This window comes from Monodon monoceros, unplaced genomic scaffold (genome assembly GCF_005190385.1).
Source record: "Monodon monoceros isolate NGI ecotype Baffin Bay Population unplaced genomic scaffold, NGI_Narwhal_1 Super_Scaffold_8, whole genome shotgun sequence".
In the NCBI taxonomy this organism is placed as follows: domain Eukaryota; kingdom Metazoa; phylum Chordata; class Mammalia; order Artiodactyla; family Monodontidae; genus Monodon; species Monodon monoceros.
This window is the reverse complement of record NW_021703785.1, coordinates 56,572,045-56,584,275: the sequence shown is the minus strand read 5'-3', so window position 1 is coordinate 56,584,275 and position 12,231 is coordinate 56,572,045. Positions and strand designations below refer to the sequence as shown.

At 39.7% G+C, this 12,231-nt stretch overlaps 1 protein-coding gene across 3 annotated transcripts in view; it reads left to right on the top strand.

Annotated features, from left to right (window-relative positions):
• RCBTB2 (RCC1 and BTB domain containing protein 2) overlaps positions 1-12,231 on the top strand; it is a 37,974-nt gene that overhangs the window by 11,501 nt on the left and 14,242 nt on the right. For all 3 annotated transcript variants that reach the window (XM_029210094.1, XM_029210093.1, XM_029210095.1), the window contains 7 exons: positions 593-643; positions 4,935-5,090; positions 5,317-5,467; positions 7,694-7,860; positions 8,632-8,790; positions 8,908-9,015; positions 10,063-10,205. In XM_029210094.1, coding sequence (XP_029065927.1) covers positions 593-643; positions 4,935-5,090; positions 5,317-5,467; positions 7,694-7,860; positions 8,632-8,790; positions 8,908-9,015; positions 10,063-10,205 — 935 coding nt within the window. The remainder of the gene's footprint in view (positions 1-592; positions 644-4,934; positions 5,091-5,316; positions 5,468-7,693; positions 7,861-8,631; positions 8,791-8,907; positions 9,016-10,062; positions 10,206-12,231) is intronic.

Below are 12,231 nucleotides of genomic sequence, written 5' to 3'. Positions count from 1 at the left end.
CATCGTCACAGCCAGCGTAGTGTACAGAAACAGCACAGCTTCTGAACTGAACCATAGTATCGCCGCGTGCTGACTCGAAGTGCTCATTTGTGAGCTCCTGTAGGAAAGTAGCTTACAAAAGCAATGTATAGAACCTGAAAGTCTTATAGAATGTTCATAGAAAATTTCATTATTTTTCTTCTGGGCACAGATTTTGTAAAATAAAAAACTCATGGAATTAGCAAAGGAATTACTTTATTACATGGTGTTATGCTGCCCGGAAATTCTCAAAACGTGAGGTGTTGGCGGCTATTCTTTAAGAATTTTTTTTTTTTTTTGCTAGGCATGCCCAACATGTAATTTTAATTCTGTTTTTATATGCGGTATTTTAAATTGAACTGTGACAACTTAATAGTTGTCCATAGTTAAATGAAGTATCATAATCCACTTGGTTCTTCATATGGTTGGAGAAGCAGAGTTAATACAGGGAGCACACACTCAAAGCAACGATAAAATGCATTTTGGTCTCTAACTTTATGGAGATGTATTTCCTTAATTATGTTTTCCTTGAGCTAATATTAAAAAATTTTACTGCTTTGCATTTCCCAAACAGATGCCAGTGAAAGATGAGAGAGGTGGCTTGGATGTGAGCAAAGCAGTGAAGGTAAGCTGGCCTGGGGTTAATTCTCACCTATGCTGGTGACAGGTGCAGGAAGGAGGCTCCAAGCTAGGATGCAGATTCCTGGGACATGACCTTGATGACGTATATTGCCGAGCTCTTGCTCTCTGGTAGTGCTTTTTTTCCCCTACAGTTTTTTTATTGCCCACTCTTGGCTTCTGCTCAGCCAGTCCCTTACTTAATAGTTGGGCCCAGAGGTAGTTGGGTGCCTTCTGCGGAGATGCCTGCTGTCATGCAGGCTGGCTGTGGTGTGATTGAGGCTCCTAAAGTGTGTGCATCCCTATATTATGTACACTGTTACTATATACAATGTATATATATATACAGAGTATACCTATATGCTATATATGTACATATGTATACAGTATGTACAATGTGTATAACTATATATGCTCAAGATTATGCCAGACAGAAGAATGTATTTTTCTTCTGTGAGAGAAGATACTCAATTCCTGGAGACTGATATTAAATATTTACTTCAAAAAAGTATAAACATGTGCATTTCATAAATGAAGTCATTGGTTCCCTATGAAGAAGTTTCCCCACAGACTTAGAAACATGAATTTTTGATGACTAACCTCCAGTAGCCAGCCTTCTGGCAGAGATTTAAAAAGCAATGTATTCACACCTGTTGTATTTAGGTTATATTGGAATTATTTGTTTTCTATTAAATTGTGAGCTCCATGAAGGGAGACAACCCACAGTGGGCATTACTGCCCTGTTCATTAAGGACTTCATGAGCACAACAGCCAAAGCCCTACAAATGCAAGCAAACACTAGGCCTGCCAGGAGTTATCACTTTTTTTTTTTGCGGTACGCGGGCCTCTCACTGTTGTGGCCTCTCCCGTTGCGGAGCACAGGCTCCGCGGCCATGGCTCACGGGCCCAGCCGCTCCACGGCATGTGGGATCCTCCCGGACCAGGGCACGAACCCAGGTCCCCTGCATCGGCAGGCGGACTCTCAACCACTGCGCCACCAGGGAAGCCCAGGAGTTATCACTTTTTATGTGAACTTTTTACTTAGCAACAGATGCTTTGTGGAAAGAAATCTGGCTTACCCACTGAGAAGCTGGTGATCTTGGAATATTTCTCAGTCTCTCGGGCCCTCAGGTTCCTCATATGTAAAATGAGGATAGCAATGTGTATGTCCTACACTTGTGAAGATTAGAAATACTATGTAAGAACTCTTTTAACTAGCACGTTAGCACGTCTACATGAAATATTTGATGCCACATCCCAAACATTGTTCTTTCTTAAAATTATAGACTTAAATCAGAAAAAAAATATTAAAATGAACACCTCACAGAAAGTAAGATTCCTTCATAATATAAGGAAGTGGGTAATTTAAAGTAGAAGCTTAGACTAAAAGGTAACAGAACAAGATTCTGTCATTAGCCCCACAGTGGCCTTAGGTGCTGCCCAAAAGATAATAGAAAACATCATTCTCCAGTCAGGGTCTTACAGTTTGGTGGTGTCATGGGGGGAAGTGGCCCGATTGGGCATTAGGGGAGCTTCCCCTGGTTCAGGCTATGCCACTCACTGAGGGTGATGCTGTTAGCAGTGACACACTGCTTCCCCTCTGTGTTAGTTTCTTAGTATTAGTTTCTGCCCTGATGAAGTACCACAAACCAGGTGGTTTAAAACAACAGAAATCTACTCTCTGACAGTTCTGGAGGCCAGAAGTCTGAAATCAAGGTGTCCGCAGGGCCACGCTCTCTGAAGGCTTGAGGGAAGAAGCCTGCACCTTCTGGGGGCTCCCGGCACCCTTGGTGTTCCGGCACATATAGCTGCATCACTCCAGTCTCTGCCTCCATCTTCACTGTGTGTCTTCACAGAGTTAACTTTACATGTCAGCTTGAGTGGGCCCCCAGTGCCCAGGTTAAACATCGTCTCTGGGTGTGTCTGTGAGGGTGCTTCCAGGTGAGAACAGCACTGGAACTGGTGGGCTCAGTAAGTGGGTGGGCTCTTCCTGGTGCGGGTGGGCATCATCCAATCTGTTGAGAACCTGGTTGGAACAAAAGGCAGAGGAAGGAAGAATTCATCCCTTTTTTCCTGCTTCGCTGATTTACCTGGGACGTCTCATTTCATCCTCTGCCCTCAGACAGGGATTTACATCATTGTCTCCTCTGGTTTTCAGGCCTTTGGATTCGGATTGAATTATTCCATCAGCTTTCCTAGGTCTCCAGTTTATAAATGCAAACATAGGACTTCTGAGCCTCCATAATCTTGTGAGCCAAGTCCTATAAATGAATGAATGGATAAATAAATAATTTTTTCCCCTGACTCCTAAGGTGGAAAGCACAAATATCCTTTCTAAAACAAGTAGCTAGTCTGATCTGCTCTCTACTAGACATATATCTGGTAAGACTGATTTAATATCTGATGGGAAAGATAGGGCTTAGAAAATCCTTTGTTCCTTTAAATTAAGCTAGAGTTTGGCGATTATTGAGGGAAATGGCTAGACATGGCATTTGATAGGCATGTTGGCTACTTATGCATCTTATTATAATCTTAAAAATGTTTGGAAGTTGAAAAGTATGTAAGTAAAAATGTTTCCAGTGTAGCAAATAAGTAAAAGCTCTCTTTAAAACAGCTTTATCTGTTTTAAACACCAGGGACTTGCCTGGTGATGCAGTGGTTAACAATCTGCCTGCCAATGCAGGGGGACACAGGTTCCATCCTTGGGCCGGGAAGATCCCACATGCTGCGGAGCAACTAAGCCCATGTGCCACAACTACGGAGCCTGTGTGCCACAACTGCTGAAGCCCACGCGCCTAGAGCCCATGCTCCGCAACAAGAAAAGCCAATGCAATAAGAAGCCCATGCACTGCAACGAATAATAGTAGCCCCCACTCGCTGTGCACAGCAACGAAGACCCAATGCAGCCATAAATAAATAAATAAAAACAGCTTTATCATGTCCACATTGAATGCTCTTATGGGAGTGCAAATGCTCATGATCTTAATGCATCCTGTTGTGGGTTTGATTGTATCCCCCCCAAATTCATATGTTGAAATCCTAACCCCCAAAGGTGATGGTATTAGAAGGTGGGGCCTTCAAGAATTGTTTTAAGTCCTGAGGGGAGAAACCTCATGAATGGGATTAGTGCTTTATAAAAGGGGCTCCAGAGAGATCCCTAGCCCTTTCCAGCATGAGAGGACACAGTGAGAAGACTCTGTCTCTGAACCAGGAAGGGCACCTTCATCAGAACATGATCATGCTGGCGCCTTGAGCTCGGACTTCCCAGCCTCCAGAACTATAAAAAATAAATTTTTGTTGTTTATAATCCACCCAGTCTATGGTGTTTTGGTTTAGCAAATTGACTGAGATACCCCATTATTTTTGAAGGTGACCTTTTTTGGAAATGGGGTCACTGCAGATGCAGATCGTTTAGTTAAGATGAGGTCATGAGGGTGACCTAATCCAGCATGACTGGTATCCTTATAAAAAAGGGGAAATTGAGACACAGAGACAGACGCATGTGGGGGAAGATGATGTGAGAGACACAGGGAGAATTGGGCCGTCTGCAAGCCGAGGGGAGAGGCCTGACAGATCTTCCCCTTACAACCCTTAGGAAGAACCAGACCAGCTGATACCTTGACTCTGAACTTCTAGCCTCCAGAACTGTGAGAAGATAAAGTTCTGTTGTTTCAGCCACTCAATTTGTGGTACTTTGTTACAGCAGTTGTAGCAAACGAATACATGTCCTTTCTGTGTGTTTTCGTCCTACCAATCCCCAAACCTGAGTGGGGGGATGAGGGAACCCACCAGTTGCTCAAACTGAATGGTCAGAACTGACCCATGAACTGAAACCTTCTGGACTTTTTCCTTGGTGTCACCTTTGGCATTGTTCTTTCCCAAGGACTTGTTTTGCTAAGACTTGGGCAGCAGATGAAACAGCAGTCTTCTCCCTTTTTCCTGCTTTCACAAGCAGCTTAGTTTCCAGAGCTACATTTAAGATATAACCGACACTGAAAGTGCTTGCCAGACATTCACCTCCCCAGAGTTCAGCCTTGTATGATTCCTGTGTCCTTGAGGAAAATTGATAGGTGAGATCTGATTCCATCCAGGACCTCTGGCTCTTGGTTGCAGTGAGAGCGGTCCTGAAGCAGTCAAGCTTGTAAAGGCAGTTCCCAAAATAGATAGGGTTTGTTCCTCCTCAAACCAATGCTAACTCTTCTACAGAAATGAAGGGGGCAAAGAAAATGTATTTTTTATTATTAGTCAATATATATATAGATTTATTTTATTTACTTATTTTTAAAATTCTTTTTCAGCCAGTACAGGCTACTCTGTCATCTTTGAAGATGTTAGATGTGGGAAAGTGGCCAATTTTCTCCCTTTGTTCTGAGGAAGAACTGCAGTTAGTCCGTCAGGCCTGTGTCTTTGGCAGTGCTGGCAATGAAGTTTTATATACTACAGTAAATGATGAGGTAATGTTGAAGAAAAAATTACATTTTCAGTAATGGATTTGCTGAATTGAAGATCTTGGGGGAACTAAGGCGTTAAGGAAGGAATTAAGGTAAAAAAAAAATGCACGGAGAGTAGATTCTTATTTATTAAATAATGAAGCAGTTTCCCTAGGGGAACTGTGCCTGTGTGAATGTACAGGTTTGTCAGAAATAGAACTGCTTGAACTAACTCTGGTTTTTCCCACAGATTTTTGTGCTCGGCACAAACTGCTGTGGCTGTTTGGGATTAGGTGATGTCCAGAGCACCATTGAACCTCGGAGACTGGATTCTTTAAGTGGCAAAAAAATTGCCTGCCTCAGCTATGGGAGTGGTCCACATGTTGTCCTTGCAACAGCAGGTAACCTAGGAACACAGGGTGGAATTTTAGCCATAGCTTTCTTTGTTGAGAAACAAGACTAGGACCACCCCTTACACTGAGAACATACTTTTTGATTGGCTTTCTGCCTCTGCCCTGGGAACTTGACTGTGCTTTGGACAATATGAAATATCAATATCAATATCAAAGTAAGATAATGTAGCAGATGGAATCTAGCAGTTATTGGCACTTTGGGTGTAAGAATGACAATGCGATAAGCCCAATGAACTCCTTTTGTTGATATGTGTAATTATTTTGCATTAGAATGCTGAACTCACTCAGGACTTTTTGAACTTGAGATTCTTGATCTATGAGAAGAGCGATGAAAGCTAGATTCCAAGATCCGCTCTAACTGTTAGCGTTCTGTGATCCTGACTTTAAACGGTGACTGACGGCTCTAGTTGGTATTAGTAGTATAAAGAATTAAATATTCTCATGGCTGTTTCATGCATTCAGACTTGTAAGACAACATAATTAAAACATACCTTAGAGTTTCCCTCAAGCTGGGTATTCATTTTATTAGTGTTCTTTAAATGGAAAATAAATTTTATAAATACTCTCGTATATTTATTTCACATTTTAAAAATAAGTTTTAGGGATTTTTGGTTGCCAGTAGTAGCAGGCTGGATTATTCAGACCATTTCTGCACTGAAAACAAATACAAATTCTATATAAAATATACTTTTTAAATTTTCTAAAAGCATCAAAACATTGATAAGGCAGAAAGGAATTATTAGACCAAATATATTTAAGAGAAAGTATGAACTAAGAAGTTAGAGGGGACCTTGAAGTGAATTTTGCCTTAAAGCCATCTGCCTATGCACTTAAAGAGTGTTGGGTCTGATGTACTTATGAGGTGAAGGGGTCACAAGTCAAAGACCTCACATGTTAGGCTGGGACCACAAAGGGCTACACTCTCAGGGCAAGGATGAGCCAGTTCTTTCATCTCTAAGGGACTCAACAGAAGAATTCCTTGGCTCTGAGCAAAGCAAGGAGAAAAAAAGAAAGAAAACCTCTCCCTGAGGTGTTGTATCCATGGATTTGTATTCCAATTCACCTTAGATTGGATGGTCCAAGAAATCTCAAGCCTTGGATTTATCAAAGAGGTACCTTTAAAGTGCCTTAAGAACATGAGAGAAGTTAATGCAAATTCTTTCTAGACGAAAGTACCTTCATTCTAGGCCTGAAGGAATATAATGCCATCGAAAAATAATTTTTCAATGGCAATTAGTAGCACATAGTCAAAGATAACCAGGTACAAGGAAACAAGGCACCCTGAATAAGAACCTGCAAAAAAGACAGCAAAAAACAACTACTAAATATCAGATATTAGAATTACCAGATACCACTTATAAGATGGCTGTATTTATTATGTTTGAAAAAATAAAAAATGAGCTTGAAGATACCTGAAGAGGTCATAGAAGACTTGAAAGAGAACCAAACGAACAATATAATTATCAAAATGAAAAAATCAGTGGACAAGTTTTGCAGCAGTTTGAACACAGCAAGAGAAAATTAATAAACTGGAAGGTAGATCAGAAGAAATTATCTGGAATGTCGCACAAAGAGACAATAGGGTAGAAAAATACAGATGAAAGGCGTATATACTGTATTATTCCATTTATGTTAAGTTCAAAACCAAGAAAGACTAAATCCTGTTATCCAGGATGTATATGTGGGGGGCTTTTGGGGTGATCATAAGATTGTATTTCTTGACCTGAGTGGTAGTACATGGATGTGTACTTTGCAATTATTTATAAAACTGTGTATATACAGTTTAAGAACTTTTCTGAATATGTATTATACTGCACAATAAGTAATACAACAAAGATTCAAAAAATTAACTTGGAGATCATTTTATAGATAAGGAAATTAAGGTTCAGAGAAGTTTAATGACCTTACAGTCTGTCTAATTTCAATCTGTTTTTTTTTTCTCTTACTCTTAGCAGCCTTTTCTCTGTTGTTTATTAAAAACCTATCTTCTAGCTATTATAACTGAATCCATTTAAATTTCATCTTGTTGCTTTGAGGTAGAATGTAGTTAAACTTTCCAAGTGTATTCTTTTATAAAATGAGTTTTGTGGAATAGGGAAGTTGATTAGCTTTTGCATATGAAGTTTTAGTTTCCATTTGTGGAAGTGTGTAATATATATATTTTCATATAAGAATAGATGTTTTGAAAGTTGGTTATGTTTCTTTTTATTTCAGAAGGAGAAGTCTTTACCTGGGGTCACAATGGTTACAGTCAGCTGGGCAATGGGACAACTAATCATGGTCTAGTGCCCTGTCATATCTCTACTAATTTGTCAAACAAACAAGTCATTGAAGTGGCCTGTGGGTCTTACCATTCTTTGGTGCTAACATCTGATGGAGAGGTGAGAATAGTCAGCATAAATCCCACTGATCATAAGATTTCAATAAGATTTTAATTTCAGTACATTATATAGATTCCTGTAGCAGTCCTGGAAATATGATCATTTGATTAAAATAACCTCAAATTCAGTCTTACTCTTGTTAGCAGTTCATAGTCATGGTGTTTATATTATGAAGTGTGCCTGTATGTAGTAAGGATTTCTATAACTGCAAAATTTAAAAGGATGTATTGTTACTTCTGTGTTGCTATACTCAAGGGGATTATTTGCAAAAAGAAAAATCCCCAAATGCTGGAAAATATGGCTGAAGCAAAGTAGATATTTTTATAAGAATTATATGATATTTGATTATAATCATTGCTGTTTGTGTAGGTAATGCCAGTAACCAAATTTTATAAAGTAATATGCTTTGGGACTTCCTGGGCGGTCCAGTGGTTAAGACTTTGCCTTCCAATGCAGTGGGTGCGGGTTTGATCCCTGGTCAGGGAGCTAAGATCCCACGTGCCTCGTGGCCAAAAAACCAAAACATAAAACAGAAGCAGTATTGTAACAAATTCAATGAAGACTTTAAAAATGGTCCACATCAAAAAAATCTTAAAAAAAAAATAAAGTAATACATTTTGTAAGAATGCGTTCTATGGAAACTTCCCTGCCTGTGTTGTGAGCATTTATGGTTATCAAGCACTTTGAGGGCAAAGATGAGGCACCGTAAGTGCCAATTGAGACACTTTATATACTAGTGTGTTTCGTTTATTGATCTCTTCTTTCAAATAGGTATTTGCCTGGGGTTATAATAACTCCGGGCAGGTAGGGTCTGGATCAACAGCTAATCAGCCGATCCCTCGAAGAGTCACTGGCTGCTTACAGAACAAAGTAGTTGTGAACATAGCCTGTGGACAGATGTGCTCGATGGCAGTGGTGAACACTGGGGAGGTAAGAAAGTTATTTTCTGTGTCGCTTAAAAAAGGCTGTCTACCTTCTCAGTGTCATACTGACATGGAATGCTTCTTTTCATCTTTCGTGGGCATTGAGTCTCTCATCTTCTCTCAGGTCTATGTCTGGGGTTACAATGGAAACGGGCAGCTGGGACTCGGCAGCAGCGGCAACCAGCCAACCCCCTGTAGGGTAGCAGCTTTGCAAGGCATTCGTGTCCAGCGGGTATGTCCACTGTTGCTTCACATGCTGCCTGTTTTTAAGGCTACAGGGGCAAGGATACCAATGTACTAAAAACTCAGTTGTCTTAGCAGGATGAAAAGGTAAGCTGCTTGCCTATCTTGACTGAAGTAAAGGTTAAAGCTCTTCTCCTGAATTTAGTTGTAGATGTTTATCAGAAAATTTATATTTCCAGTGCACTCTCATACATAGCTGTTGGGATGTAAATTTTTATCATCTTTTCCAAGGAAACTTTGGCAGTATGTATCAAGAGCCTTAAAAATATTCATACCCTTTGATCTGTAATTCTACTTAAATTTAGGGCATTATCCTAAGGAACCAAAGAGAAAGTGACTTGCAGAAGGTGTAGTAAAGATATAGCAAAAAAAAAAAAAAAAAATTGATAACAAATAATAGTAGCACAATTTACCTAATCAAACAGTAAGTTAATGGTCAAATAAATGAATATCAATACTAAATTTATATTAACAGAGATGATGCTTACAAAGGATTTTTAATGGTAGGGAAATAATGCTATATGCAATGTTAAGTAAAAAGAAAGATACAGAACTGCTTATACAGATATGATCACTTTTAAAAAAAGCTATCAGTGCATATCTCTATATTTATATATAAATAGAAAAAAATCCTGATCTTGAGATGACTTTCATAATTATACTTTCCTATGTTTTTTTCACATTGAACATCTTTTACTTTTATAATAAAAGGACAAAATAATTCTTAAAAAATATAAGTGTCTATTTCTTATTCACTTCACACCCCTTGATCTCTGTGAGCATAATGAATGCCGTATTAAAGGTGAATAAACTGGACTCTTTGTCACTGAAGGACTCATGTTGATCTCACTGCAGTTTTCACCACACACGGGGCCCAAGCTAGATCTGGAGGGATGTTGGTTAACCTAATGCCTGCCTCTCTGGCAGACTGCCTCTTCTCTTTTTTTTTTTTTCATTTTTTGAATCTTAACCTATCTTGTGAAACATGTTTCTTTCTGTTTTCAGGCCTGAGTGGATTTGGTTTTTCTCTTTCCAGGTTGCCTGTGGCTATGCACACACGTTAGTATTAACAGATGAAGGTCAAGTGTATGCTTGGGGCGCAAATTCTTATGGCCAGTTGGGCACTGGCAATAAAAGTAACCAGTCCTACCCTACTCCTGTTGTTGTGGAAAAGGACAGGTAATATGTGCATTTTCAAAATAAGATCAGTGTTCTTTCGTGATTAAACTAAACTTAGGCATTGTATAGAATTATGGGCAATTGACTGCTAGTATTAGAATATTCTTGAACAAGACCATTCATTCCTTTTTAAAATTGGCTTTAGAATTTTGGGGCAAGTTGATTGATGTTAAATATTTTGTTTTCACATACCCGTATGTCATCTATACCTCCAATAGCTACTTTACACAAACTACAATGACTAAACCTCCAACAGCTTTTCCGCATTATTCTTCTCGCTCAAAAAAGACCTTTTCCCCCCCATTCTCATTGTTTTCTATTTCACATTCTTAAGAAGAAGTTGATAACATTGGAGGTCTATCTTCTATGGTTTAGGAAGATGAAAGTATCTCAGATGGGGGCAGCTACTTATAAAATTTGCCAGTTGAAAAGAATAGGGCTGTTTCATTACTTCAACTCCCAGGCTATCACTGTGAAGCAGAGCAAAATGGTTAAAAAATTAAAACTGAGTTGTGTGCACTTGTTTGCAAGGTTGTATTAAGTGAGTAGCATATCCAGAGTTTTCCCCCAGATTATCCTACTATTTTTGAAGGTCTCCTGAAATTTCTCAAACATGGCTATATCACTGCCTTTTCACTCTTCATTGCTTGACACAGGAGCACAGAACAAGAACATTTTATTATCTGTTCTATTAGGCCAGGGTTGAAATCATTGTGGAAATTAATATTGCTGTTTTCATTTTACATATTAATTTTTGCTATATCTGATTTTAAGTAAATATATGGATAAATTATTTTGCATTTGTAGCAGTTCTTTTATATGTTTCTACTGGAATATTTAGCAATGAAAATGAAGAACCAAATGGTCATTTTCAGCTCCCTTGATTTTCATTTGAGTATTGCGAACCTGGCTACTTTTATTTAACCTATGTTAAATTGGTTAAAGAACCTTTTTTTCCCCCATATCTTACAGTAAGACCCTAGACTCCTTAAGAATTGGGGAAGAGGAAAGCTAATGAAGGTCACGAGCTGGCAGGCACACAGGAGATGCAAGCAGCCATGTTACTTTCATTTCTCTTAAAGGTGGTTCAGAGCCGCTCAGTAAAAAGAGAAGAGACAGTCTTGAGGCTTTGAATAATCACAAAAATGCCTCCAGCTAGCAAATCCAGTCAGTGGGGACTTTTGGTATTTAGACAAAATAGCGAAGAAGTGTTAAAGGATCATAGGTAACATGGGTATAAAAACGGACTATCTGTATGGCACTTTACCATTTTTCTCGTGCTGCCACATTTAAAATAAACTGAACTCCTCTATTTGGACTCACAGAGTCCGCTGCTGTCTGCCCACCAGCGACGCGCCCCACCTTGCGCCACTGGTCCTGACAGTCCCGGAGTGAGTGCCAGGGCTTCTGACTGTGGTCACGCTGGGACAGACAGATTGTAGGGCGGCTCAGTGGGAAAGAGCAAAAGAGGCAGAGAAGCAGGGCCCAGAAGTTATGTGAGTGTCAGGGCACGTGGCACTGGAGAGTTATCTATTGCTTTCTGTCTTTTTCAAAAACTTCATAACTCAAAACATTTTTTTGAATTATATATGTAAAAAAAAGTAGAAATAGCTAAATACTTGCACACTTGGTCTTGTCCACGTAAACACGATTTTGGCTACGGATGTCAGGGGTGCATGTTTTGAATGAGATGCTCCCGCTTTTCTCAGTTTTCCGTGCTTGAATTTCAGGTGGTGGTTGCTGAGCTTGCAGGCTCTCCATCGCACAAATATTGCAAGGGAGGAACCTATAGGTTTGCTGGGACTTGTTCGGCACCTACCCACCCTTTTCAGTGACTGAAACTTTGCAGATATGTTATGACTTATCTCTCGGGAACTCCTGACTCTTGGGGCCCATCACGGGGAGGCTTGGCTAATCAGAACGAACAGGATTGAACTTGGGGCAGGGTGGGTCGTCAGGTCTTGGTTACGTGTTCACAGAAGCAGAAAGGGGAAATTTGTCTACGTGGAATTATTTGCTCAAACAG